This window comes from Amblyomma maculatum, chromosome 2 (genome assembly GCF_055883805.1).
Source record: "Amblyomma maculatum isolate TAMU_Amacu chromosome 2, ASM5588380v1, whole genome shotgun sequence".
Lineage (NCBI taxonomy): Eukaryota > Metazoa > Arthropoda > Arachnida > Ixodida > Ixodidae > Amblyomma > Amblyomma maculatum.
In genome coordinates, this window is record NC_139345.1 from 115,174,162 (window position 1) to 115,201,608 (window position 27,447).

The 27,447-nt window shown below is 46.4% G+C and overlaps 1 protein-coding gene across 1 annotated transcript in view; it reads left to right on the forward strand.

Moving 5' to 3' along the window:
* Window positions 1–27,447, forward strand: part of LOC146199618 (chondroitin sulfate proteoglycan 4-like) — a 184,479-nt gene that overhangs the window by 132,935 nt on the left and 24,097 nt on the right. The window contains exons 5-11 of the mRNA XM_084595140.1: window positions 8,150–8,344; window positions 15,353–15,619; window positions 16,036–16,545; window positions 20,210–20,655; window positions 23,214–23,465; window positions 25,701–25,803; window positions 26,275–26,475. Coding sequence (XP_084451266.1) covers window positions 8,150–8,344; window positions 15,353–15,619; window positions 16,036–16,545; window positions 20,210–20,655; window positions 23,214–23,465; window positions 25,701–25,803; window positions 26,275–26,475 — 1,974 coding nt within the window. The remainder of the gene's footprint in view (window positions 1–8,149; window positions 8,345–15,352; window positions 15,620–16,035; window positions 16,546–20,209; window positions 20,656–23,213; window positions 23,466–25,700; window positions 25,804–26,274; window positions 26,476–27,447) is intronic.

Genomic DNA, 27,447 nt, shown 5'->3' on the forward strand with positions numbered 1-27,447 from the left:
TGGCAACTCTCTTTGAGGAGCCTTGTTCGCGTATACGTGAACTTTGCTACTCGCCCAAAGTGTAATCCGTTAATTTCTTCATCTAATGTTTCGCACATCCTCTTTATCTTATACAGTCGTATGGGAAAGGCCACCCGATATAAATGCAAGGTCCCGCTTAACAAGGTCTTATTAACTTGTCTGCGTGACCCAAGGGTAGCGTGTCTTGCTCAGAATGAGAGCTCTGCAAGGCTGATTCAGATGTCACCTCCCGCCGCCTTAAAGAAGAGGTCTTAGTTGGCAGCTCCTGCCAAATCAGGCACGTCATCCAGAGCTTTTTGCCATTTACGAAACTCCGCTTCTAAAAGTGACTAGTTTGTATATGCATTTTCCGGGTACTTATAAATTGTCACGTCATCTGGAACCGGTCAATAAAAGCTTTTTGCTGTTGCCATCATTTCTTTGGCTCGGAAATTACATTTCTCTCTATTCTTTTCCGTCTTAATTAACAATATAGCTGTTATCTTTTTTTTTTTTTTCACACTTCCTACTAAATGTTTTTCCTACTGAAAGTCTTCAATTCATTTTATTTCTCAAGATGGTCGTGCATTTATAGACAATCTGAAAGTTTGCAATTTAGACCCAGTTTCCTTTCATGGCGCCGCCACTATTCGTATACACCCAGATTTTGACCAATGAAAACCGCCGTATTTTTTTATATATATACATGGGCCCTATGGGAATCAATCGGTCAAGTTTCGCAACTGGTATTATTGCAGAGCTCGGACGTCATCTGGTCACCTGACGTCTAGCAAACTTACGTCCAATGAGTTCCCGGCATGCCAGGCACCAACTGCCACCCGCCAGAGCCATGCCCGGGATTTTTCGCTCACTACGCCGACAATAGATTATCTGAGGAACAGGATCTAACGCAGTCACGTTTCAATAGTTATAATACCTTTGGTTATCAAAAGCGAAATCCAAAAGCATACGAGGTCACCTTAACTAAAGGCATTCCGGAGTCCTCAGAGTCCTCGGAATTATTACGGAGCCCTCTAAAAAGATGTCTCTCGGGCTACAGCAACAGGTTTGGGACGCTAAACCCGGCACACTATTGTACACTGATATTACGAAACAATCTTCATAGCGAATAAACTGCTGTGTATCTCACGACTTCATTGTTAGACCCAAGTTGTGTTCCACTTCTTGTTGTATTAGGTTTTAGCCATCCAACTGAGCAGCTCAATTCGAACTACTCTGCCGCGATTGCTCAGTGGTTAGGGCGCTCGACTACTAAATTCGATGACACGGGATGAGTTCCCGGCCACGGTGGCTGTTTTCGAAGGAGGCGAAAAGCAAGTCACGTGTGTTCTGCGCGATGTCAGTGCACATTAAAGAACCCAAGGTCATCGAAATTTTCGGAGAACCATAGCCATAGTCACTTTATGACATTAAACTCTATAAAACCTAAACCAATTCGAACACTAGAGCCAGCGTGAACCTTGATTCTGCGGTGCACACACCATGACGGCGCTGGCTGAGACATCGAAGGCGAGGCACGTATTTTCATTTCATTGGCCCGGTGATCTCGCCTTATTTTGCATGCATGGCTGAACTGTCTACATTGCTTCCTTTTCTTTTCTTTTTTTTTTTTTTTTTTTTTTTACCCACTTCTTTTTGTCAGCGCTGCACGCAAGCTTCGCGGTTTCTTGCATATGAGGTTTGTGCGCATGGCCATTGTCGCCGCGGCTGGTAAGACACAATAGAATCCGCCTCATTGTTATATTTGGACGCAGAGCGAAAACAATATAAAACGCGCCCTCTCCGTGAAGAGCTACAACCCAGAAGTGTCCTTTCGAGCAAAGGCCGCATCTCACGTGCACTTAATTTCGCGAGTTCATTGAAAAGGAAACAAGGAAGACGATTCACTTGGAAGCTCTCCCGGAAATGAGGTTCGTCACGCAACAGGGCTCGTTACGCTTCTTCCCGCGCATGCGCACGTTCGCGTTTTCAGGGATTCGAGCGTGGAGCTATAACGGAGCTCGCTCGTTCTTCTTTGCACGAGCGGTGCTTCGGCGGAGCACACGCTGCCACGCCATCACGCCGGCGCTGACGGGAAGTGATTTGTGCCCACATAAGAGTAGTTAATGCGTGTTCAAGAGCCTCAATCAGAAAGCACCTATATGACGAAGATGGTTTTGATTGAAAAGAGCGAGCTGCGCACCTCTTCCTTTTTAAGGGCGCTCTTTCTGAGACCTGGAGATTGCAGATAGGGATTACGTAAGATCAAACTAGCGTATATTTTAATCGATCAGCATGTGAAAGTCGCGATGCCATTCTGATCGATCGGAAGGTGGCCATGTGGCTACGGAGCGCTGACGCCATTGAGTAGTCGCTTACGATAGACACACTATTACTATTATTTTAACAGTATAGCACCAAATGCTTGAAAAGTGCCCTAATAAGCAATATAAGTAAAACGTGGAGCCATTTTACACTGGTGCCGTCAGTAATAGCTGGTGTTATCTCCGGAATGTTTATGGTATACTGGTTCCGGGAAAGGTACGTGTGGGGCTGGCTTATGACTGCACGCCGGTTAGCTTTTGATTTGTTGGCTTTTTTAATGTTGCCTGTGCACTGATCCTGGTTCTACCTGAGTGGGCAGTCACCGTAGTTAATCTGGCGGACTAAGCGCAAGACAAACTCAATTGTTCATTACGTCTGTTTTATTTTAGTAGGCTAGCCTATACGTTGGCCTACTGGTCTCGATGATCTGGGATATGACCAGTTTCAACGCTGGCCTGTATCTATTATGCCATTGTTGCAGCGAGCGCTTTCAGAGTTTTGTAAGAAAAAGGTACTTTAAATTTGTTCGAAAAAGTTTAAGGAACATACTTTCTGCCATAGCGATATTGATCGAAATGTACTGGTTAGCTAGTTAGTAAATAGTGTTTATTAATTAATGTCTTATTGACATAATTTGAAGATTTTCTCTAGCAAATTCGCTTCCGCAGGTATCAGTATTTTAATGACGAAACAATTTTTAAAGCACTGCAGTAAGGCCTAAACCAATACTCTATTTCGCGCAAATCCTAAACTGAGCGCGTGAGGAAAGCAGCAAGCTAGACAACACAATTAAGTATATCAAAGCCTCGGAAGCGTTAACGCAAGCTCCTTTCATCCGCGCAGCCACGGCCGCAATAATCGCCATTCCGCCAATGTTGCTACATGTTTCAAACTGCCCAGGCCTGTGCTCGTTGACTTGTATTTATTTTTTATACTCCTCTCAGCTCTTTAATTGTTCTCTATTCTCGTTTTCAGTGTGTCTTTTGATCTCAGTCACATAAATGGCTGGCTACTTTTCTTTTTTCTATTAATAAATGCGTTCTCCCCTGCGTACATCTTGTCCTATGGCTGTCTCATCAGTGCCCTGCCAACTCGCTCCTTTAGACAAAAGGATTCGCTCTGTTCATGGTTCTTAACCTGCAGCACTTCACGCCATGAATCAGAGTTCAAGGGCGTTGTTACTGGCACACTAGTGAAGAAAAGAATTCACTTCGCCTCTCACATCGCATGTCTTGCGTGCTAAGGCATACGCACATGGAGCACTTAGGACGTTACGGTGCGACTGGCGCCTTCTTTATAGGCATTCCAAGGCGGGGGGGGGGGGGGGGGGGGGGGGTCTAAATCGGTGCTCGTAAAGTGAGCGGCATTGCCCTGATCGCTCCTTCACGCTCCCACGTACGCGTTTATAGGGCGCCACTTAATGGGATAAGTACTAAGCAGCATAATGTAATGCAGCGCCCGAAGAACTTTCATTTCCTTCATTTCCTCTTTTCTTCCCTTTTTCCTCTCCCTGTCTCTCTATTTTCTTCATACCTTCTCGAATCTGCCGAATAGAATTGCCCACAATTCAACGCTTCACTTCTACTGCGAGCTAATAAAGGTAAGCGCGCCGCCGTCGGCTCGGGAGTAATGTTCCTCGCATGGCGGCGTTTTCGAACGGCTGTTTTGCGGGCTAGAAAGAAGAGCTAAAGTTAAGTGGGAGAGGGGAGACGGGGGGCCGCTACCCTGCTATTGCGCAGGCCACGGCAGTTTCGTGAAAACGAACCAAGAGCAGTTCGGAATGATTCGGTGCAGTCTCCCTATCTACTTCTTAGTGCATACTCCTCCCATCCACCCTTTACTATTCCCTCATCCTTTCTGGACAGAGACAGTAAAGGAAAGGCAAGGAGAGTTGGGGGAGAAAGGATGGCGCTTGCCTACTGTTGCGCAACGAAATAGTCTTCGGCAGTTCTCGTGGGAACGAGCCGAGCACAGTCAGAATTATTCGGCATGTCCCACTTTCTTCCTCTCCTTCTCTTTCCCTTTCCTCCTTCCCCACCTTCACTCTCGCACTACCATATCGTTCTTTTGGAGTGGATATAGCGGCAGCAGACCGGAAAATAAAAAAAAAAAAGCAGCTTGTTTCATGCCCCATTGACGAACGAAATCATTAATCCGCTCGGGCGAAGCGAGCGATGTGGCTATTCTGATTGTGCTGTCCCTTTCCGGGAAGGCTCGTGAGGGGAATAGCGCCAGATTCATAATGGGAGGAAATGAGGGGTACTGTTACGGTATTTGTTACATATCCGTACCGTGTATTGTGTTACACAGCCCGAACGAATCGCATTCTTCGGGAGGTGGATGTATGCGTGCTCGGGACGATTAGGGCAGCAATCGCACAAAACGCAGCTGATGAGATCCCGCGGGAAGAAATATGGCAGCAGCCTTAACAAACCCTGGAACGAGCTGAAACGTTGTAAAAGGAGCGCGAAGGTTTCGAGCTTAATTTGCAATGATGCAGGATTCCCGTGACTGTCTAGATTAACGGACGATCAATTTTGCTGTAATACGTTTATTTTTCCGCCCAACGAGCGCGGTTAATTTGAATGTACCACCCCCTTGACCAGGCTATTAGCTAGCTCAGGAAAACTCAGTATGGAAAGTACTCATGCTTTCAAGTGCACTGTTCACGATCAGTTAGGGCATTTCGGTTTTCAAGTGTGAAGGTTTGAAAATGTTTTGACTAACGGAGACAACCGCGTAAAACGAAGACGACGTCTTCCTCTCATGTGCGCCAAAAAAAAAAAAAAAAAAAAAAAGGACTTTTCAGCGTTGGCACGGTATGCCAGAAGGTAAAGCTCTGGAACTTTTCTGTTCTCCGATGGCATGTTCACTCTAATAAGCTGGAAAGTGTATGCTTTTGTGGCCGTTTCCCATTTTTTGTACGACATTCTTGGCGCCTTGGCATTTGTTGGCCTTCTATAGCTGGTGCTTCCACAATATTAGAAGGGGGTAGGTGGATGTCTTTACGAACCAGGGCTTCAACACAGGCAGTTTAATAGCGATAGAAATGTTATGGTACTGTTAAGCTTACAGACTTGACGTAATAATCAGCGAAGACTGATTGGCATTACCGGATTAGAATTAGGGCCTAGAGATCTGTAGCGGCAGTCCTGTAATGGCGTTTCGCAGTCGAATGCCTGGTGGGGCATTCGAACGTTAAACGAACACGAACGTGAAACGTTTCCGTGCGCTCACCAGCGTACCCAGGCTTCTTTTGCAGTCTTCGGTTCAATCGCGTTGCCGGCACACTTCGCGGACTCTTTCCTTGGCCGCCGTCGTCGTATCAACGCCGCAGTTTCTTTTCAGAAGGTGCGGGAGACGTAAGCTTTCATGTAAAAGGGTCATTTTTCCGGAGTGTAGCCGTAGGCTCAGTTCAACCCCGGTGGTCGGCGGTTGGCTTGCGGATGCAAACGCCAATGGCGTAAACTGAGGAAACAGCTAAGCACAGCTCAAACTGTAACCACTAGCCGCTGCAGCGGAGGACTAGGAGTTTGCGCCCTCGCATCGTATACGCAAGACATCGGTATTTGGGAGAGGTGCGGGGTAGGAGGTCTTGGGTTCGTAGTGGGAGATGAATTCTTACGCCGGAATGTATGTGAACGGCACCGCCGGCGCCTTAGTTTTAGAAACGGCCAAAGAAATAAGAAAAATTAAAGCTGTGGAAATGTATAGGAAAATTTTCCGTATATAAATTTCCGTGTCTCTGCTGTCATGATTGCGGAGCGCCTTGAGTGTGTTCACCGGAAAATCGTCTCTGACTGACAGAGAGCCGATATAAACGTAACTGTAGCGCTGGTCTACGTTTAATCAAACGCTCCAAGCTAACGTCACCGATGCGCCAACATGCCGAACACCGCCGCATCTTGGTGCCGCGTCGAGATGCAGAGCGGTGTATCCCGACTCTTAAATAAAATTTGAGGACACTTTATCTTAACCTTTAAAAAGAGTTCAACGCGATAGCATTTAAACCTCAATGCTTTGAATACGATGGATGGATTTTTAAGACTTTGAATCAGGCGGCCTCTAGCGGCATCTGTTGCGGCAGCGTCGTACGATCGAAGGAATTTTCTAATGAGCTCCGCATCCCAGGTAAGTAAAGCGGAAATGTTCTCCGCTAGTCGCTTAACTTCTACTTCCGTAATTTGCTTATTTCTAACGACGCACCTAAACATTCGCTGACAGTCAGAAGGCAATGCATACATTATAGGTCCCCCTTTATTCGGAGAGAATCAATCCGGTTCTGTGGCGGAGTGGTTGCGTGCTCGCCTCGCACTGCGAAGGAACCGTGTCGACTCTGCAGGTTTCCGTAAAACTTTTATTGTTTCTTTACTTTCTTCTGATTTTCGCGTTACAACTGAAACACCGACATCGGTTTTTCTGCGACACGGGACGCTTAAAGCTATCGCGTAATATATGCCGAGCGCTTCAAGTCGATCGCTGTACCTGGAAATCAGCCGAACGCGATGGAACTGGGTTAAAATCCTCAAGCGCTGCGCCGGCAGTATGCACAAGGCCCCCGACAGGAGCAATTTTTGTAATGTTTTTTTTTTATATATAGTGCAGCCATGAAATTTTAAAGCTGGAATGCGAAATGCACTGCTCTGCCTGATTCTACGCCTCAAGGAACCTACGTACAGTGGTCTCGAGTCATGGTTTTTGTAACGATGTCGGCGATCGGAGTGTGTTAATTTGCGGCGACGTGTCTAATATTCATATGTGATAAAAGGGCGTTGATTGATTGAAAATGTCCAACACACTGCCCCCATTTTCAAATTCGCTAGCTTTCAAAACTCGCAGTTAGCTGTGGTGTATGTATGTATGTGTGTGTATGTATGTATGTATGTATGTATGTATGTATGTATGTATGTATGTATGTATGTATGTATGTATGTATGTATGTATGTATGTATGTGTGTGTGTGTGTGTGTGTGTGTGTGTGTGTGTGTGTGTGTGTGTGTGTGTGTGTGTGTGTGTGTGTGTGTGTGTGTGTGTGTGTGTGTGTGTGTGTGTGTGTGTGTGTGTGTGTGTGTGTGTGTGTGTGTGTGTGTGTGTGTGTGTGTGTGTGTGTGTGTGTGTGTGTGTGTTATGTGTGTATGTTGGTTCACTTTGAAGGTAACTGTAGTGATGAACAGCGGCGGCTCGAGAAAGTTTTCGCATCTAAGACTGCGGAGAAGGGCTAAGCTACTAGGTCTTAATAAACATCGTGTTGGGCTAGCCGCTGTGGGAGTTGGCTGTCATAGGCACGCGAGGCCTTATGCTCTAGCGAGTCGTGTTGATGGAAAACGTTTACTATGGACACGGGCAATCATTGACCATAAACGCCAAAGCAGAGTAGACATTGGTGTTGGAGTGGGTTATGGGGATGTCATGGACGGTGTTGTAGAAAAGTGAACATTTAACAAATTAAGCTATTTAGGCTTTTTTAGTGAACTATGACATTGTTCTGCATTTTCGTCCTATACGTTGTCCCATTCTCGCAGCCTCCGCAACTAGAAGAAGCATTGTAGTGGCCCCTTGTGTTATCCACGCTGTTGGACTTATTCAGAGTGGAATAGTGAACTACAGGCAGTGCCATAAGCATTCTCAAACGTGCTGTTGTGTATACATCATTATTCGCATGATTTTTCATAGATATGGTGTTGACAACGCTTTGAGCGCGGCTGTGTCTAACGGACAAGAGTCCAGAATCAATCCGCAACCGAGTTTAGAAGGAATCAAAAATCGTGAACAAAGCGTATTCGGTGCTTACACCGTAAGGCACCTTTGTGACTTCTGTGCGCAGGTGTCTCCGGGCAAGCAGCTGCGGTTGGCGAAAGGCACACGCAAAGTCCTCTCTCCCGACTTGCTGCACGCGGACGACGAGGACACGCAGCCGTCGCAACTGGTCTACACGGTTCTGAGCCTCGGTGACGGAGACAAAGACGGCTTCATGGAGCATGCAGAGAGGCCAGGGGAGCCACTCAGGACCTTCACACAGGTAGGGAGTGTGCCGGTGCCCATTACTGCACGCCATTCGTCAAAAATATGCAACCCAATAGGTACTGTCGCGAGTCATGTAGTGACACTCTCCGACATCCCCGGAAGTAATTACCCTCGTAAAAAATTAAAGAGCACTGCAGAATCTTCATTGGAGTAATGCGAAAGCACGGATGCTGCTGTTGGTTGCTTAACTGACTTTTGTTTACCCATTTTAGCCTTTGGTGCTTTCAAATTATGCGCCGATCCCTTCCTATGCCCTTTTTCGGCTCTACTTCCGGTTGTGCGACGTCACATACTTGACGTCACATTAATTCACTTCTTGTTTACCCATTTTAGTCTTTGGTACTTGCAAATTGCGCGCCAATCCCTTCCTATGCCTTTTTCGGCTCTACTTCCGGTTACGTGACGTCACATCCATGACGTCACCCTCATTGACTGCATTAATTAACTACTTTAGTCTTTGATGCTTTCAAATTGCGCGCCAATCCCTTCCTATTTCCTTTTTTGGTTCGACTTCAGGTGGCGTAAAGTCAAATCCTTGACGTCATCTTAATTGACTAATTTAATTAATATTTGATACATTCAAACGCGATACCAAGCCACTGGCTAATGAGACCATTTTCGCCTTTACTTCTACTTTTTTACCTAATTAACTTATTGGAGTAATTATTTTTTCGGACACAACGTTACGTCACCCTCTATCGATTGACACCACTCATTAACCTCTACCAGTTCTCAATTACAACTGCTGCGAACACGATTTTGCGTGTTTTGCCTCTAATTAATACCTAATTAACTTATTGGCCTAATTAATTTTACAGACACATCACTACGTCACCCTCTTTCGATTGGTACCACTCATTAACCTCTAGCTATCACTTCTTCACGTTCTTCCACTGTCTCTTGTGCACGTTGTCGCTTCCTTGCCGCAGCTTGTCGCTGAAACCTCTCTTTAGCAGCCTGCGTAGCAAAGCAAACACGGCGAGGCCGAAGCAGCGGCGAACCATCAGTTCGGCGCCGCTGCAGCGCGCGGCGCGCCGACGGTGCCGCCATCTGGCGGAGCTCGGCTGAAGTAGTTGCTGTTCAAGGTCAAACACGGCGTCCGCCCGGGGATACGCGACGGCTCCAAACCTAGCGCAGTATTGCTATCGCATAATAAACAGAGTTGCTCTCACCTGGGAGATATTTGGAACTCTGACGATGGAAGACTTGTCACGCTGGTCTAGAAGCATAGCTGGTTGTATATTTTCTTCAAGGATTGCACTTATGCCCGACTGAACACTTATATGCACGCAGGCGCACGATCCTTGTTGATTTTCGATCATCTTAGGATCACTGGCTTCTAAGCCCGGCTCCTTTTGTTCAATTTAGTCAGGGGGAACGCGAAGCTTCCGTAAGATATTGATCTAATATTTTAATGCGTAGGCTTTATTTGGCTACTCCCGTCGCAAATACGTAAACCAGTGCGTAACCTGATCATTTTATATATATCAGCGCCACAAGAATTATATAGCAGATGCAGTAACAGAACAAGGATTAGTTATTAGGTGATAATTAATTAAATTTATTGACCATTGCGAAAAACCTAGCGGTAACTCTGCTAATGTTTGATTAGTTGAAATAAATAGGCAATACATCTATGGGTAAGAGATAAATAAGCATTACCGAGTTAGTTGAGAGCTAATGAGTTGTTGTTTAATTAGTTTAGTTTAACTGGGGAAGGCTTAATTAGTCAGTAGTTACTAAGTTGGTGTTCATTACTACTCACCAAAACCAGGCGATCGCGACAATAGTGAAACCTGTGAAAAAAATATGACCAGCAGCAAGAATACTTAAGCATATATTATAAAGATTACCCTCAAAATTACCAGAAAAATATTTGTGCTGCTCTTCCGTCCTCCGCTACCACAACATTTTATAAATGTGTGCTTATTCTTTTTCTAGGGTCCAAAAATATGATGTTGTGTTTGCTTTTTTACTATTTGCTGCAAACGCAACGATGCATTAACATTTACTATCAGCCTGGAATGGCAATGCCACAGAATTCTGCCATATTGGCAATCACGACATTACCACGATGCTTCGTAATTACGTGTTCATGCTCAAAATCACCTGCCCGACACCTTACCAACCTTCTAATCTTTAATCAATCAAGAAACATTTATTAATAGTTTCCAGTGCATACATTCTTACAGATGTTATTCAGAAAATGCCCCGCAGTAACAGCTATGCGTATACCTCCAATGAGAAACAAAACAGGAACATCTGTTCAAAACGTGCATGTTGGTACCGTGAAACGTTAACTACTTTATCTGAGAAGCCCTGAGTACACACGTGAGCGGCAGTCATTTTGATCTTCGATGTCAGACGAGCACTGATCGCAGCTATCGTCGCCGAGTTGTTCAGTTCCTTGGGGGCACAGGATACAGCAAAATAAATCCTTCGAATTCTTCAACGCCTGCCTCTCATTTGCCACAGTGCGTGCCATCAAAGCCACGAAAAACAGCAGCACTTTTTTCTCCTTGACTAACGGAGTTAAATTTATGCGCATTCCTTATCCTTCTTTTGGGCCCTGTTTTGAGTTAATTGAACGCTTTCACTTGTTTGTGCTCTGTCAGTGAACCGCTTTAATCCGCTAATCCTTGTGGCATTATTTTACTTTATCGCGCTATGCTCACTCGTCGTACTCTGCGCAGTAATAGCTAAAATGTTCTACCCGAGATCTTAGCAGCGAGGAAACAAAAATAAGGCAGCCTAATCCGAGCTGCGCCGCAGTTACCTCCTCCATGGAAAAAGGTAAGTCGCCTTGCCCAGCTTGTCGTTGACAAGTTAATCGAATTCCTAGAGGCATGTGTATTCTTCGAAGATATATCAACTAAGCAGGTGAGCACATGGGTGTCCCTATAACATTCTGGTGGGCTCTGACCTTCACTGGTGGAGTGGGCTCTCACTGAAGCCCACGTGTCCTAGCGCTGGCTGTATACAAGAGACATTAGGCCCGTTCTACGACATCTGAGGTCCGTTCAGGTGCACCAATACATATAGGCGCAGTGAAAGGATGTACTGGCATTTGCGGAGGTGCACATGCGGGCATACAAGAGCGTACACAGTTGACTGGACCTCTGTAGTCCAAGAGGCAGAAGATTAGACTAAAAAGTTAAAATATGCGAATATAGTGCACTCGATGCAGTGAAATTAAGAGTGCATGCTCTCTACAAGCTTAGCCGAGATTCAGAGCTGTGCAAGCAGCCGTTACCCATAGTACATTTGGCGATCTTTGTTTCCTCTCAATTAATAGTCTACTCCTAGCATACTTATCTCATCATCGTAGAAAAAAAAGAAGTTTCTGTCTCTTTTACAGTCAGGAGGTGAGCAAACAAGTTCAACAGCTGAATGGGTGGCGCCGCCTCTCGGCGCATCGCTCAATCGCCGGAATGCGCTGGCCTCGGCCGGCACATTGCCAGCGCATTGGAGCGTATACTGGTTGTCGTTGGTTTGTGTGGAAATTGTAAATCGTAAGGCTTAGATGACGTTGTGCGTGAATATATCCTCAAGAGAACAGAAGGTTGGGCTGGTTGTGTGAATATGTCCAGTGAAATGAAGTCTGGCCAAACAAGGCAGGCGAAACGTGGTGCGTTGTTGACTCCGCTGGCAGCCACGCAGACTCGTCGGACGTTTTTAAGTCGATTCATTTCTACGGGTTTCCACAGAAGCATGAGTGGCGGGTGACCTAAGCATGATTATTTGAAAGGCAAAGGCACGAATCTACGTATCTGGTTACTGTGTGGTCATGGAAAGTACCGAATTTTTAAAATTCCGCTTGCTACCGGATGCACTGTGCCTTCTGTTCCCCAGGAGTGACGGCACGAGAGTCTCGGAGTCGAAGCCGCACTCCTTCATCTGTAGTCACTTTATTGACAATTGGAAATCGAAGTAACCCAACAGCGTAAGTTGCAACGTTAGCATTTCTCCGCCTGTGTACAAGAAAACCCCAGCACGGAAAACGAAAAGGCAGCTCCACCATCGTCGTTCGGGCTGCGTTACGACTTCAGTGATGGGCAGAGACATTGTTTGTGCAGATACTTTCGCTGACATAGTCAAAGATAATTTACTTTTTTCTCTTAACAGAAAGAGCAGATAGGAGACATGAACAATTCCTATTACCATGATCTAGTCATTTTTCCTCTTTTCGTTTTTCAACGAATGAAAATGCGCTGAGAGTTCTGCGTTGATACTCTTCGAACTTGTTAACATTTGTTTGTGGCTTGTCCATTTCGCCTAATAAAATCACTCATTTCACAACTCAATCAATACCACATGGTCATAAAATCTGCCATCGGCTTCATATAAAAGTCAAACAAGAAAAAAAATACAATTTAATTTTTGGAAACCAGCATAAACATAGCATTTTTTTTTTAATTTCGAAGGCCGTGTAGCAGTTTTTTTTCGCCTTCACGTTGCACCTGACACGGCTTTACGTATTTTCTCAGCAGCGTCCATTTCCTGGCCCGCCTAAATGCATGTGTTTCTCATCGGTGTTTTAGTGAACGTGAGATTTTCCTGATTGTGGCGTAGTATGACAAGACCTCTCTCAGAAATTGCTTCTATGGCCAATGTAAACAGATTTAGCAGCAGTCCGGCAAGCTGCAGTGACAAAATTGTAAAAGGAATGGCTTTCAGTTATCCGGATTCCTTTAGGTGCAAATAGAAAACTACATACATGGTCGTGTCCCCTCACACTCATCAGGTATCGAGGTCAGCTAGGTATCGGCCCCGCAAGTTCGTGGTACGCTGAGAAAGTAGACCACCTTAGCGAACGAGCCATCAGAGGGATTTATTTAACAATAGAACGCTCTCTTAATTGACGGTGGCTTATCTTACAACACATCACACTGTGTGTTTTGTTTCGATTGTATTTAACAGTTTGACAGTATTGGACTATTGCCTTCAGATGTTCAAGGCACGTGCGGTCAATCGCATTGAACTTCCTGCGCTGAGAGAACATGATGCTGAGGTGGTATTACTCATTTGGCTTATATTATGATTAAGTTTGATAGTCTCAAGGCCGTGTTCAATGAGCTATTGTAGCATAATTGTGCAGGAAGTCCTGGAAGTATATGTTTGCTATTCCAACCATTAATAAGATCCTACTTTTGTCTTGCTTGTTTATTTTTCTCCTTTTACAGCTCTCGTTGCAAGGTTGAAGCTGGAATGTCATTTGCTATTATTCTACTCTGAATCGTTTGAGCCTAGCTATTACCAAAAAAGACAGGTGCAGCATCTTTTTCATTTTACATGAACGCTGACCATTACAACTACCACTACTACGGCGCCACGGCTACACGGCTCGGCGGTATTTAATCTTCAGGCAGGTTTCGACTAGACCTAATATAAGATGGACGCGCAGTGCAGGCGCAATTTCCGTCTTCGAAGTTGCCTTAACAAGTGCCTAACGAAGGTGTTCTTAGCGCATGGTGAAATCACGCCCGCGGCATTTTCGGGTATATAACAGAAATACCATGCGCCGGGCGGTTTAAAAAAAAACGCACGCCCTGCCGAGAACGGCCCTTTTCTTTTTCGAGATTTCCCAGCCAAAAAATACTCCTTGCGATTACTCAAAGCAGCTCAAAGCTCTCAAAGCCACACCGCAAAACGACGGGTAGGGACAGGCTCAAAAACGCCTCGCAGAACGGAAACGACTGCGCTGCTCAGTTGCCTCGGCATTCCGCTGTTTCGGCACTCCGCCGCGGGCGGCGCTGTTCCACCGAGGCGACGGTGGCGCCATACAACGGGCGCCCGGTCCCTATAGCTGAGTGGCAAGAAGTACAGTGGCAAAACAAAATTTATTTTTGTGCGGACGTCTGACTTGTGCCCAGCAAACATGTGCAAGCCATTAATTCATGTTTAAATTACAACGCTCATACTGACTTTGCTAATTGAATGGAAAACGTGAGCTACAAAGTCTACTGAATTCTTCTTCAAAAAATGGTCGCACTATTGATATAATAGTACTGTGGAAGCAAAATTAAAAAACAAATGCAATCTGTCTCATCGCAACTCGGTTGAAGAGCACTTTCAAGATCTAATAGAGTAACTTCTCTAACCTGTTCAGGGCAAGCCGAGACCTCCTTAATACATCCTGAAATCCTAACCCGTCCTGCTATTCACGGCCAAATGAGGGGTTCCACTAAGCTATGCAAAGGCAGCCTTTAACCAGAACATGAAAACAGGAGCGATAAGAGTTGTCAGAGCTCTCTAGAGATGCTCAGTAGAGTGGAATCGCCTCTATAAGGGGCACTATACTGAAATGACGCACGGCGTTTTGCCCGTTTAGTCTATCCGAAGAAATGTCCATTGTTTTGTAGATCGTAGGCGGGAGGAGGAAAACTAATAGGAAGACCAGCAGCTTTACCTCGCGCCATCTCGTCAATCAGCTGAAATAAATTAGGTTGTGCAAATTGTCATACGATGACGCTACCGGAAATTTTGCTGTGAAAACGATTATATTTATGCTTCATGGCAAGCCGACAGAGACAGAATCACATGGTGAATGGAGACGTCATTACTAATGAATGCGGGCCTAGCAGGAGAGCTTGGCACTGCACCACTGCCCGCTTCGTATTCTGGACCATAACAATACATAAACCTCGATCATTCCTATCTTCACAGCATTTCAAGAACAAAGACCGCTGTTTTATTTTATTATTATTCCATACGAACTGTCTCTTAAAAACCGTGCAGTCCGTGAAGCTGCAAACGTTTCTTGTATACTCCTCAGTAGCTGTCGCTTCGGTGCAACTGTCACTATCTCTGTTTTCCCGGTTTTCCCCCCAAAGTTTTGTTTAGAGGTGGATGTTCCGTCATAGACGAGCGCCAAACAAGATATCGTACTGAGATTTGCAGCATCGCTCAAGCTGCTACCCGAACTTGTGCAGGCTTCCCTGGGCTTGTCGCCTAGTTTATCCTGAAACAGATCCAGGAAAGGAGCTTCTTTCATTATTCGCAGGAGGACATCGACCGGCGCCTAGTGAGCTTCGTGCACCGGGGTCGCGAGGCGGAGTCGCACGTAGCACTGGGGGTGTCGGACGGAGGCGGGCCCTCTGGCTCGGACACGCAGACTGTCGTACTGCGCGTGGTCACCTTCGAACTGACGCTGGCACTGGTCAACAACACGGGACTCATGGTAGCCCGCGGAGGATGGGCCGCTATCAGTACCGCCAACCTGTCGGCCGCCACCAACGCCCCCGACCAAAACCTTGAGATACGCTACGAGGTATGGACGAGAGGTTTTCTTGCTCGCTTCGGCTTGAGGATCGGCCTGTCTATCAGCCGTCCCCAGGACTGGCTACGTAGTGCCTAAAAATCTTGCTCATTGAATGAATAGCGTTAGGTACCAATAGAGGCCGGATAGCAAGGATACTGAGATGCATCGATATCAAGTTAACCTCTTAGCTGGTAGTAACACCCGTTGTACGTTGCTGGACTCCTCCTTGAGTACTCTGCATCATCTGTTCCCGCACCTTCGGAGTCTTAAATGTGTCACGCCAATGAAATAACGTTCTATACAGCATAGTACGAAATCGTTTTCCTACAGCTTTCTTTGATCGCAGACGAATTCAACCTGGTTTACTTGTGTTCCCATCTGGACTCTTCGTGCCTTCGTTTCGTGATCACCGCTCTGTTCCGCAGGTGACAAGACCGCCTCGTCGCGGCACTCTGGAGCGACTCAAGAGCACCGGACGATGGTCTCCCGTGGGACACTTCAGCCAGCGCCACATCCAGCGCGGCAAGGTCCGATACGTAGACAAGTCCAAGGACGAGTACGTAAAGCCAGAACCGGGCAAGGCAACAACTGCGGCGGGAACACCCGACGACCAGGCCGCTACTGCGGCCTCTGACAGCTTCCAGTTCTGGATCTCGTGCGCCAACGCCCGGGCTGGACCGTACGAGTTCCGGCTGTCATTCGAGAGTGTGCAAGCGGTACACAACGAGCAGCTCACTCTCGAGGGCGTCCTGGAAGGCGTTGTGAGTGCTGCGCACCTCACGTACGCCTCGTGGCCCAAGCCGTCGGCCGCCGATGCGGTGGTCTACACACTGGAGCAGCCGCCGCAAGTCGGGAGTCTCCTGCTGGCGACCCTACCTCACGGCGCCGGTGCTCCCGTCGTCCTCACTGTGGGTAGCAGCTTCACGCAACACCAGGTAAGGATGATCAAAGTGTAGACTGGAAAGGAGAATAGATCCGTTCCTTACTGAACCATGGTCGCGTCCACCCTTAGCGTCAATTCGGTTTAAAATGTCGGCGCATCATTAGGCTCAACGTAAGAGAATGATGTGATAGTGCTAAGGGGTCTCTATGAGTCGCAGAGCCCGGGACAAGCCTGGAAGAGAGCAGACGCGCTTCAACGCGATAACGTTGAAGGGCCCATCGTTAAGAATGTCTGGCGTAGGCATTATTGAACAATCATGATTGGTCGAGAGGGGTCGAGATGCAGTCGTGAAGTTAAACGCATTGACGTTGCCTAAAGGAACAAAAGTTGGAGGTCAAGTGGTGTAGTCGAACTTCTCGTCCCTCGATCTTGAGTAGTACACGCTACCACATCAATTAGGCGCGTGATTGATTGAGGTTAAAATGCAGTATGCGACTACAACAAAATTGTCGACACCTGCGAAATGGTGTGCAGGGGGCTCCCATAGTTGGACGACTTTGAGCAGTCATTCTCATACCGAGTGCCGTAGTGATACAGACTACAGTAGAGCAAAAATTCAGTCAGGCATGAAGTCAGTGTTAACACCTATGTAGTGGCTATTGTCTTCTCTAGTTCAAGAGGTCTACCAATTAAGGGACAGAAAATCACTGAATCAGTTGAGCTCAGCTTTAAGGCCAAGGCAAGATAGCAGCCTCTGGTCATCTGCGGTACACTGAGAAATTGAACAAAGATGCACAGTTTATAACTGCGAAAGCCACTTCCAAACGGAGGAAGCGGAAGCCACTAAGCAGCTTTGCACCACGGCGCAGGTTCTGGCACACCATCTGGCACGCCACTATGCCACGTCAGGCAAAGTTAAGGAACGCCAACATGCGCTTTGCTACTCGCTTAACTACTGACGTTGTAATTACAATTTCTCTGGTTAGACAGATGCTTACTCGGCCAATTCTTCAACAGTACCACGCGACTGAGGAGTGCCTGGTGCAGTGGCGCCGAGCTGAAGCAAGGGGAAATCGGGAGAGGGAACGAGCGTGGAGGTGGAATCATGTTGCTCAAACCAGTGTAGTTTGCTTGGCTGTTCTGCTGCGTCGGAAGTAACCAATCGAATCAAATTTTATGTCAGTTCTGAGAGCGCTTGTTATGTCTGCTGTGTACTTGTGGCTTTGATTGGCGCAAACTTGCAACGTTCCAAGTACTACACTTGTCGCAGTTCCATTTTCGGGTACTGTCTCGAGGAGGTCTCTTATGAATATAATCAATATGCAGATATTTAATATCCCCAACAATTATTCTTTCCGAATGTAGTGCAAATATTTATTGGGGCGTGCTAGGTTGTTTATTGCAATTATGTGTTCTTGGTTACAGATGTTATCCTCATGATTTGCAACTGAAAAAAAAAATTGTGGCAGCTTCTTGAGGTGCCGATGCACACCAGCCGATTGTGTCAGGGGTTATTTCGCACTAATCAGGATAAGCTAGCAGACGAGGCTCATTGCAGCAGCAGAAATTGTGAACTTGCCCTTGCCCTCGCTTGCCTTGTCATCATATGCGCTGTCAAGAGCAGCAGCGCCGGGCAGTCGACAGTCGCGCAGTACTGTGAATATTAACACATGCTTGTAAGATAGCATATTACGTGAGAGACCACATAACAAACATATAAGTGCCAACTTGTGCCGAAGGCGTGTGAACTTTGGAGCCATCGCGGCCTAGCAATTTGGCCAGTGTTAACGTTTGGTAAAATAAAGGCAATAAAGACACAAAAAAGCCGTCGTGGGCTAGTTGCCAGCATGTCTAGCTGGCGACCATAGAATCGTGTGTTCAAATCGCGACTGAAGTTTATGAATATTTTGCTCTACGTTATACCAAATTATTTTATAATGTTAATCGTTTCAGTTATGCGCCAACCACTGGTTAGCAGGGAGAACGGGATTTTTCCGCGCGAATAAACATGAAATTCTTGTTTTTCTTTATATAAGCAAATTTAAGTCACCCATTATTGACATTTATTCGATGAAACGGCTTCCTTTATCTCATTCAAGGACTGGAAAAGAATTGTAACCTGAAGAGCGAGTATGCGTGGAAATTAAATTTTGTGCTATAGCTGTACGTGCCGGCACGGTGGCTCTGTAAACTTATTTGCCTTAATGTTGTGCAAAATCACAACACATAAATATTTGCACTCAAATTCCATACTACTGAGTATTATACTCGTTGGTCTTTTTCCTTTTTAACTAAAGCGCACCAGCCGGATGTCCTAATCGTTGCTCTTAGTGATCGGCACCATGTGGCAGAGAAAATTTCGCAGTAGTTACAGTGAGCAGGAGCGCAGTAGGCTGACCAGGAGACATTATTATGCATCACGGCTATAGTCGTGCATATATCAAGCACTCTCCGTTATGACTGAGCAGTTCTGTAGTTGCTGTCCGCGGAGGAAGTGTTTCGATGCAGCCGAAATTAAAAGCACTCGCACGCTGAGGTACCGATGGTCCCAAAGTAATAATGACTAATGGTATAGATATACAGAGCATGTGACCACTAGCAGCGACTGCCACTAGATTTTTTTTTTCTTCTCCAGGAAGCACTTTGACTGCTGCTGTAGAATTTAAAGCCACCATGTTTGAAGGAAGTGCAGGTTTGGGATGCCCGCTTTCCTTCATAGCCCTTCAGCATGCACATGGTAGCCAACCGAATCTGAATCTGTCTAAAGGCGCCACCTTTGAATCAGCAGCAATATATCCTCTGAGGAATCTCTTCGAAGCAGACAGCGGCTTCGGTTTCATAGTATGGCGTGACCGGAAACTTCGGTGTTCTCTTGCTGTCAAGGAAATAAGTTTTTCAAGGGTTCTAGCTCTTTTTCAAGTCCACTTTCTAACAAACCCGAGTAAGGAAACATCGCGCCCTGACTGGGCCGAAATTCCGAGGTCAGAAGACTGTCACACCCCTTCCGATGACATTCAAACTTATGGCGAAGCAAACCTCGCTGCATAAAGCACGAGTATACTGTAAGAACGAAAGCTGCGGGGTGCCACCAATAGCCGGCTACAAGGCTCACAAGAGGCGCCACGGTCTGTTGCTCCTCGAATCACTCAAGCCATGTTGGGTCGGACTTAAAATGGCGCACGAATGTGCCAGAGAATATGCGCGCTAGAGGAGGGGCCAACCAAAGTCAAGCAGTCAGGATGGTTCCGGAAGAAGGTTTGCCAAAGAGACTGTGTCTGAAGTACGGTAAAGCTCGCGCTGTCACTTGTACATTTTGAGGTAACGAAAAAGCTCGGGATTTCCAGGGCTGTATCACTTTCCCTGACCGCTGGCAAAGCGCCCTAATTCACCCACCCTCATACATTGTGGGTGACAGTATTGACCGAGAGCTACTCAGCTACCAAATGAAAAAGACTGCTCAGCCGTTCTCTCATTGTCTGACTCACTCACACATGAAAATACGCTTTCTCGCTCAATCACATAGGCTTCTCATAATACACTCAGAGTTTGACCAGGGCTTCCACCGCTACAAGATTAAAAGAAACGCTCGAACAATCACTCACCTTCTCACTTTGTGCCACAGAGAGGACGGCCAGAGATTGACCAGAGCTCTCGAAATTATTAATATGCTGGCGTTCCGGCACACTCGCCCATTACTGTGTCCCGTCCGCTTTCAGATCGACCAGGGCCTGCTTCGCTACCAGCTCAAGAGGCGCGCCCTGACTCGGGTGTCGGACGTGTTCCGCTTCCGAGTGTCGACGGACGGCGGAGCGCAGGCGCGCGACCAGGAGTTCCGCGTGTGTCACATGCCCAAGGACGCTGTGCTGGTCAGCGAAGAGTTGACGGTTCCCGAAGGGGGCCAAACGGCGCTCGGAGGACTTCGGCCCCTGCTGCAAGGCCGCCAGGCACGCTTCAACGTGACGCGCGCCCCAAGTCATGGCGAGCTGCGGCTGCTGGACCCAGCCGGGGAGCGCGTCGAACAACGGGACGTGCGCAACTTCACCTCGGAGCAGATGGAGGCCGGACGTCTGGTGTACCGTCATGACGACTCCGAACACAACCGCGATGAGTTCGACTTCGTGGCGTACGAACAGGGCGAGCGCCTGCTCTACGGCACCTTCCGGTGAGTTGTCTTTGCGATGATGGCAGGAAGCTGGTGTACCAGGCGGCATAGGAGGTTCGAACCCCTTAATTGGCCTGCTCGTGAGAGGGATGGGCGGGACAGGATCCCCACTTTCGCCGGGTATATACTGGTTTTCTAGTGCGCACAAGATTTCCCCTGAATAGGTAATCTTCTCTGGGATGAACAGTTTTAAAGTAAGGCTTTGATGTCAGCCTCAACGTGTCCAGACCGCAACCATGTTAGCCATCATGCCGCCTCAAGACCGTCACAACGTATTTCGTGTCGCTGTGCGCCCACTAAAGCTCTCGTGCTTACTAGTGTAACGATAGCGAGGCAGATTGATCTGAATACGTCGAGCACGTTTTCAGCATGCCAGCAATGTGCGTTTGTGTACGCTTTCCATTAAGGGTCGTCATGTGTCAAGCAAAAACACATGGGGAAAACCAAGGTTCTGTATAGGAGGAATTCGACACCTTGAAAAATACTTCAAAATAAAAAAATGGTTCGTGCTACAGATTACGCTAATTTCTCTCTGGACAGTCCTATTAGAGAAAACGTATACTAATACAGGGCGGGGAACTATCTTCGTAGCCTTTTATAAGCCACAGCTCATAACACCGTACTATTGTGAAGGCGATGATGTGAAGTTCTTGGGACGCAATTGAAGTTCTGAAAATTAATTTGCTGACCTTAAAACAATCAAGCTGTGCCGCATTGTTGACTGCGCTGCTGTGGCGAGAATTGCCGCTCGTAACGCGGCGACTTGTCACACGATCGTCAGATCCAGGAAATGACCTTACTTGGGCCTGACTCCTGATTGCCCGCGAGAACGTGACATCGCAGTCCGAGTGTTCTAGCGCAGGTAATTCAAACACCGCTTTCACACGATATCGTTGGTTCAATTTTATTAAGTCCTAGATCACTTTAATGTGAAAGCACTACTCCACGCGGTCAAACCAAAGCAAGACTGTTGTGGCTTTCATATGCCGAGCTGGGGCAAAAAAGGGGAAGCCGTCGGAGCAGATCGGATCCCGATCCAGGGATTCCTCCTCGGAATTAAGCAAGTACGGATCATGTTAGATATTCCCGCAGCCGATCATCTTACGTGGTAAACTACAACGTGCTCTGGCGCTGTACAAATTGCACGTCGTCGTCTCAATAAACGTCCGTCTATGCGCAAAAACTTTCGCACGTCCTACTCGGTTTAGGTACGTCAAAGCTCTACCACATCTTTACTCGGAATGTGCACCACACTCTAGAGTTACATGTAACCTCATTTCTCTGTGCTAGCGTGGCAATGAAGGATGGTGCGGTATAAAGTATCCTTTGTAATGTCTGCACCAATCACACAATGATGTGAGACTGATAACGTCCAAGGCGGCACTCGCATATTGCCCTAAAGTTTCCCGTGATTCCTTTTAACGAAAAGTGAGCAGCTGACTGAAACGGGAGCATGCAGCTCGTTGCACAACTACAGGCGCGCTGTAGGATGCTTCTCCCAATTGAACCGCGAAATCATCGCAGCTCAAATTTCGCACAGAAATGGCATTTTGTCGTCAGTATTTTTAATACCATTTTTTGGGGGGTATTTACCTGATTCAATCAGGACAAGCCAGATGTTCTCATCGTATTCGGCGGCGGCGAAGCAAGAGAAGCTGCTGTCCCAGCGCTGGCATCGGTGGCGCCATCTTGTGCTGTTTGTAACAACCTTTCATTGTCTCTCCTTCTGCTGTGAAAAAGTGGGAAAAACAGCACAAGGTGACGCATGCGCGTGTTCACATTGCATTCCTGTTACCTATCACAAAAATATTCGATTATCTTTCATGCTGAGCTTATGGAAACGTCGCGTTGTGTCCGTCGTTGCACCTTCCCGGGAACAGGGAAGGTATATACCTTCTGATGGAATGCAGTCCCGCTTTTAACTCTTTCAACCACTTGTTCATTGTTGCTCAATGTTCTTCATACTCTTGCATTATGCCTTACATGTTCGCTTAACTCTCACTGGCCGTCAGCCTTTCCAAAAAAAAAAGGATTAATGGATCAAATTCTTTTTTTCAATGCGGTCGTCATTTCTTGAGCCCTCTTTTGGGACTGATGCTCGCAGATACACACATGCCGTGCCACAAGCAAAATGTATACCTTTCCACCATAGATGTTTCACATTAGGGTACGAAACTTTGCATTCAAACCTCGCACTTTTTTGCATATGTTTATCTCTATACCTACTGAAAAACTTGTATGAGGCAATAACCTCACATTTTCTTACACAATCTCACTCAATTCACATAACAAATCACATACAAATCACATATAATTGCATAAGATCTCATAGTTTCTTGTACATTATCATAAATTATGTACGATTTTTTATGATAATGATGTGCATCGTATGAGAGTATATGCGATTAGATGAGATTTTATGAGGTTATTGCTCGGTAAAGCTTTTCACGGTAGAGCTTTTGGTTTTCCAGTATGTGACGCGCGTTTCTGTGTAGTGCCACTTTCAGCTGTAGATTGAATGCAACACGCGATGTGTGCGCGCTTATCGGGTGACGCAGGATCTCGGTGACGATGCGCAACGACAACCCGCCGGTGCGCGTGGTGGACCGGGTGTTCCAGGTGGTGGCCGACTCGGAGCGGCCGCTCACTTCGCAGGACCTGCGTTATGAGGACGCCGACTCGCCGCCGTCCCAGATCCAGTACACGCGCCGCGATATCCCCAACGGAGCGCTCTTCCACGCCGACAACATGGCCGTCCAGGTGTACCGCTTCACGCAGGCCGACCTGGACAGCGGGAAGATCATTTTCCGGTGAGTGTCTGCTCATTTCTTCAGCGGAGATAGAGAAAAGGCTTGGAGAAGAATGCCATTTAAGGAGAAACCTGAAATAATGGTAGTAAAGAATCAAAATTGACTAACTAAAAACAAAAACTTGAACAAGCTGGTCAAAAGAAAAAAAAAGAGATCTCTTTATTAAACAAATTCTAGGACTAGGGGTAAAAAAAAAAAAAAAGTGATGTACTTGTCAGACTACACAGTGGCAGTATGCTTCGTAGCCTCCATTTTGTCCGCATTGAGGCAGAGAAACGTGGTCCCTCTTTTCGCCATATCTGTACAGGTCATACTCAATTTTCTTTTCGTTATGAATAACCTGGGCGCGTTGCACTCAGGATCGTCTGCATGAGTTGTGCAAGCCGATTGAGCACCCTTCTCTTGTAATATTCTGGCGGTCTTTATATTTGCTCTCTCCACCCTAGGAACCACTGAATAATGCCTATCCGAGAGACATTCTCTGGCTGGAGCTGAGTACAGTCGGCGAATATGCACTATTCGGAAATCAGCAGAAACCGTGACATTTAAGATTAAAGACGCCCAATTCAGGAAAGATGGTTATATGTTTGTCTGTTTGTTTTCTTTCTTTTTGTCTGAACTACGCTCTTTACCTGGCCTGGGCTATTATACGTGTCTCTTGCTTAAGCCATGGAGAGGGAAATAGAATACAGACAGCCCTTGAGGAGGCTGCGTTTACTTTTGACTCCTTAATATTACCGGCGGACTTCAGCGTATCCTGCATGTCTCAGTGGATTCATTCGTATTCACCTGCGCAAGACTTCTTGGGTATTAAAGTTACGGTGGAGAGTTTCAAATTGGGCTAGTTGGTGGTTGTTATTCCTGTGCATTGTTGCGCTTACGTAGGAACTGGGACACAATCGGAGACGACACTTCGTCTCCGATTGTGTCCCAGTTCCTACGTAAGCGCAACAATGCACAGGAAGAAAGTTACGGTGTTAGACCTAAATGTTGGCGCAGCCATTCTGAACCAAAAAGAAAACAAAAACATTAGAAAGAAGATACGATAGTGGATGCGAGACACAGTGGAGGATCTTGCGGGCGCTTTCATCATAAAGGCGTAATGAGGTGCATTGGTCTTGCCCCAAATTAGCAGCTATTTTCTTAATGCAGTGGAAGTCTAAGCGCAAGAATTTATCGTTATTTTCCTGTTTGATGGCAGGCCAGCTCAGTAGATTTTCTTTACAAGGGTATAGTTTCTAGCGCGGATGCATCTTCAAAAAATTTGCGGACGCCGTCAAAAGTGGAACGCGATAGCGGTTTTGGGTTCAGTTAATAAACACAGTTGCAGATTACCAATTACAAGTCACAGCTATTGGCTACGAATTGCCAACCACAAATATTACCAATTCCAAATACCGATTACCAATCACAGCTACCAATCAAATTACCGTTACCGATTACTAATCGCAGTTGCCAATTACTGACCAAAATAATACACGACGCGTAGTACGGCAATTACACTTACCGATTACTAATCAGTTACCAATTACTGACCAAGTTACTTATATGATGTACTACGCCAAAATAATAATCGTAAACATGCTCACCATTGTTTTCAGTGCAGTGAACCACCTTAACACCACCTTTCATTTCGAGCAGTTATCTGACACCTAATTAGCATGCTGATAGTTACCATCAGCAGATATCTCTTACATACGCCACTATGCCGCACACCGCAACACATTCACTAGCACTCCCTCTAGCACTCTAGCACGCATGAACCAATGAGACTGCATGCCTTGTGCGTGGCATGCCCATCTGTAGGGGGCCTATATAGGTCCGACCCACAGCACCCACCAACTAGCATTCTTTTATTTCAACGCAATATTTATATATTCTGTATTACACTCCTCTCAGAGCAACCTCCCTCCTACTTTAACTTCATTAGGATACTCCCCTAATTGTTTTCATGCTCCTAAGATTATTTCTGCCCGCCAGAGGACAGACGAAGAACTTGGACGACGCCAGCTTTTCCACCTCGCGGAAATCGTAACGCTAACACGTGAACATGCCATTCGTCGCAGAAGAACACGTCTCGTTCGTGATTACTGATTATTGATCCATAATTTGTACTACGCTAGTTTTGCTGTCTGTTACTGGGCTTCATAAACTACCGTTGCTGGTTATGTGGTTCTTTGCCAGGGAATAAAGTGGCACTTTTTCCATTTATTATCTTTTTTCTGTTCTTTCCAGGCACAGCGGTGCGCCCTCAGCCCGCGCTGTCCTGTGGGTAACGGACGGACAGTACTACGCTTCCGGAGTGCTCGAGATACGCGCCTCAAAGCCATTCGTCAGGGTACGTCCTCAGCAGCATCCTCAACTAATTATTAAGCGACGACGGGAGCCGTGGTACAAAGCAGCACTATACTACTGAGTGTTCCCATGCAGCTTACAGAAACACGAATGTGGCGTCACGATGTGCAGGGCAGTCTTCCAACCACGCGATATGTTGCCTCGCACTCGTCTATAAATTTTTCATCCTCAGATGTTTTTTTTTTTATTTGCTTGGTCACAAAAACAAAATGCCCGTAAATTATGGATACCCATAGCCACAGCCGGATTTTCTCATTTCAGCTGCCCCTCATCTTCAGTGCAGCACTACAACATCTCTGCATACGCCAAAATAAAGCTTTGACGGTAGTCCTGGCACTGATTTGTAGAAAACCTAGATAAGCTAACTCACATCTTACCTCTGCTTAATCTCCCGAGAATGCAGTGTTCTCAGGATAAGGCCATTGTGAGCGTCTGGTACTACGTCCCTTTACAGGTGGCTGCCAACACAGGGCTGGTGGTCAGGCGGGGCGACGCTGCTCCATTGAGCTCGGCCAATCTGTCCGCGGAGACCAACCTTCGCGCCGGAGCGGGTGCCATCACCTACAAGGTCACCTCTCACCCTCGTCGCGGTCTGCTCATGGTCGGAGGTGCCGAAGCCCGGCAGTTCAGCCAGGCAGACCTGGACGCTCAGGCCGTAAGTCAGTGACCGTATTCCAAGGGACTGACCCCGTAGAGAAGCGGTATTCGTCATGAAACAGAAGTGCACCGTTCCTGTACAGTGCCGACACCCATGATCGGATGCTTTACGAGTAAAGTGGAAAGCGTTGATAAAAAAAGCTGTAATAGTATGGCGCTGATGCAGCTTCAACTATATCCCTTTCTATTTGTCCCAGCCAGTTAATGCCTAGAAAACATTTGCGAAAAAGTGTTCTTCAAAATAAACAGTGTCGTACCGCATACATAGACAGTATGGAAGGGAGGGGCCAGTGCAAATGTCATTTAATAAGTAAAGGTTGCACTGGTGATTTTTTTTTCCTTTCATGAGCACCAAATACATAGCCGCTGACAGCCCTAGTGTGATTATTACTTATTCGCTTGCAAATATTGATTTATAGAAGATCCACCTCATCAAGCGATTTCTTTTTTTCAACATAACATTTTCGTGTCTTTCACATTCCAGGATTTGTAATTAATGTCTTAGGCCTCTTCCATCGACAGTCAGATGTCAAATTACTTATAGTCATTTAAAAAAGATGTGTCGTGCTGAAAAGCAGCACACGACAAAACAGCATGTGTGCAAACAACACCAAAAAAAAAAAAATATATATATATATATATATATATATATATATATATATATATATATATATATATATATATATATATATATATATATATATATATATATATATATATATATAGCGCAGCGGGGAAACGCCACGCGCAAAAATCGACCAAACGACAAAATGGGGCTTGTAGCGTAACTCCCATAGAAGCCTGCGTGTCGACTCTGAGCGAGGCTTTAGTTTCTTGGCGCTCCCTGCGAACTGTGCGGCAAAGCAAACATGTGACGTTATGACGTCACAAAAGCTCGTGACGTCACAGCGAAGTAGCATTGGCAGGGAATTTGATTTTTTTTTTTTATTCCGGACGAAAAACAAGGCCA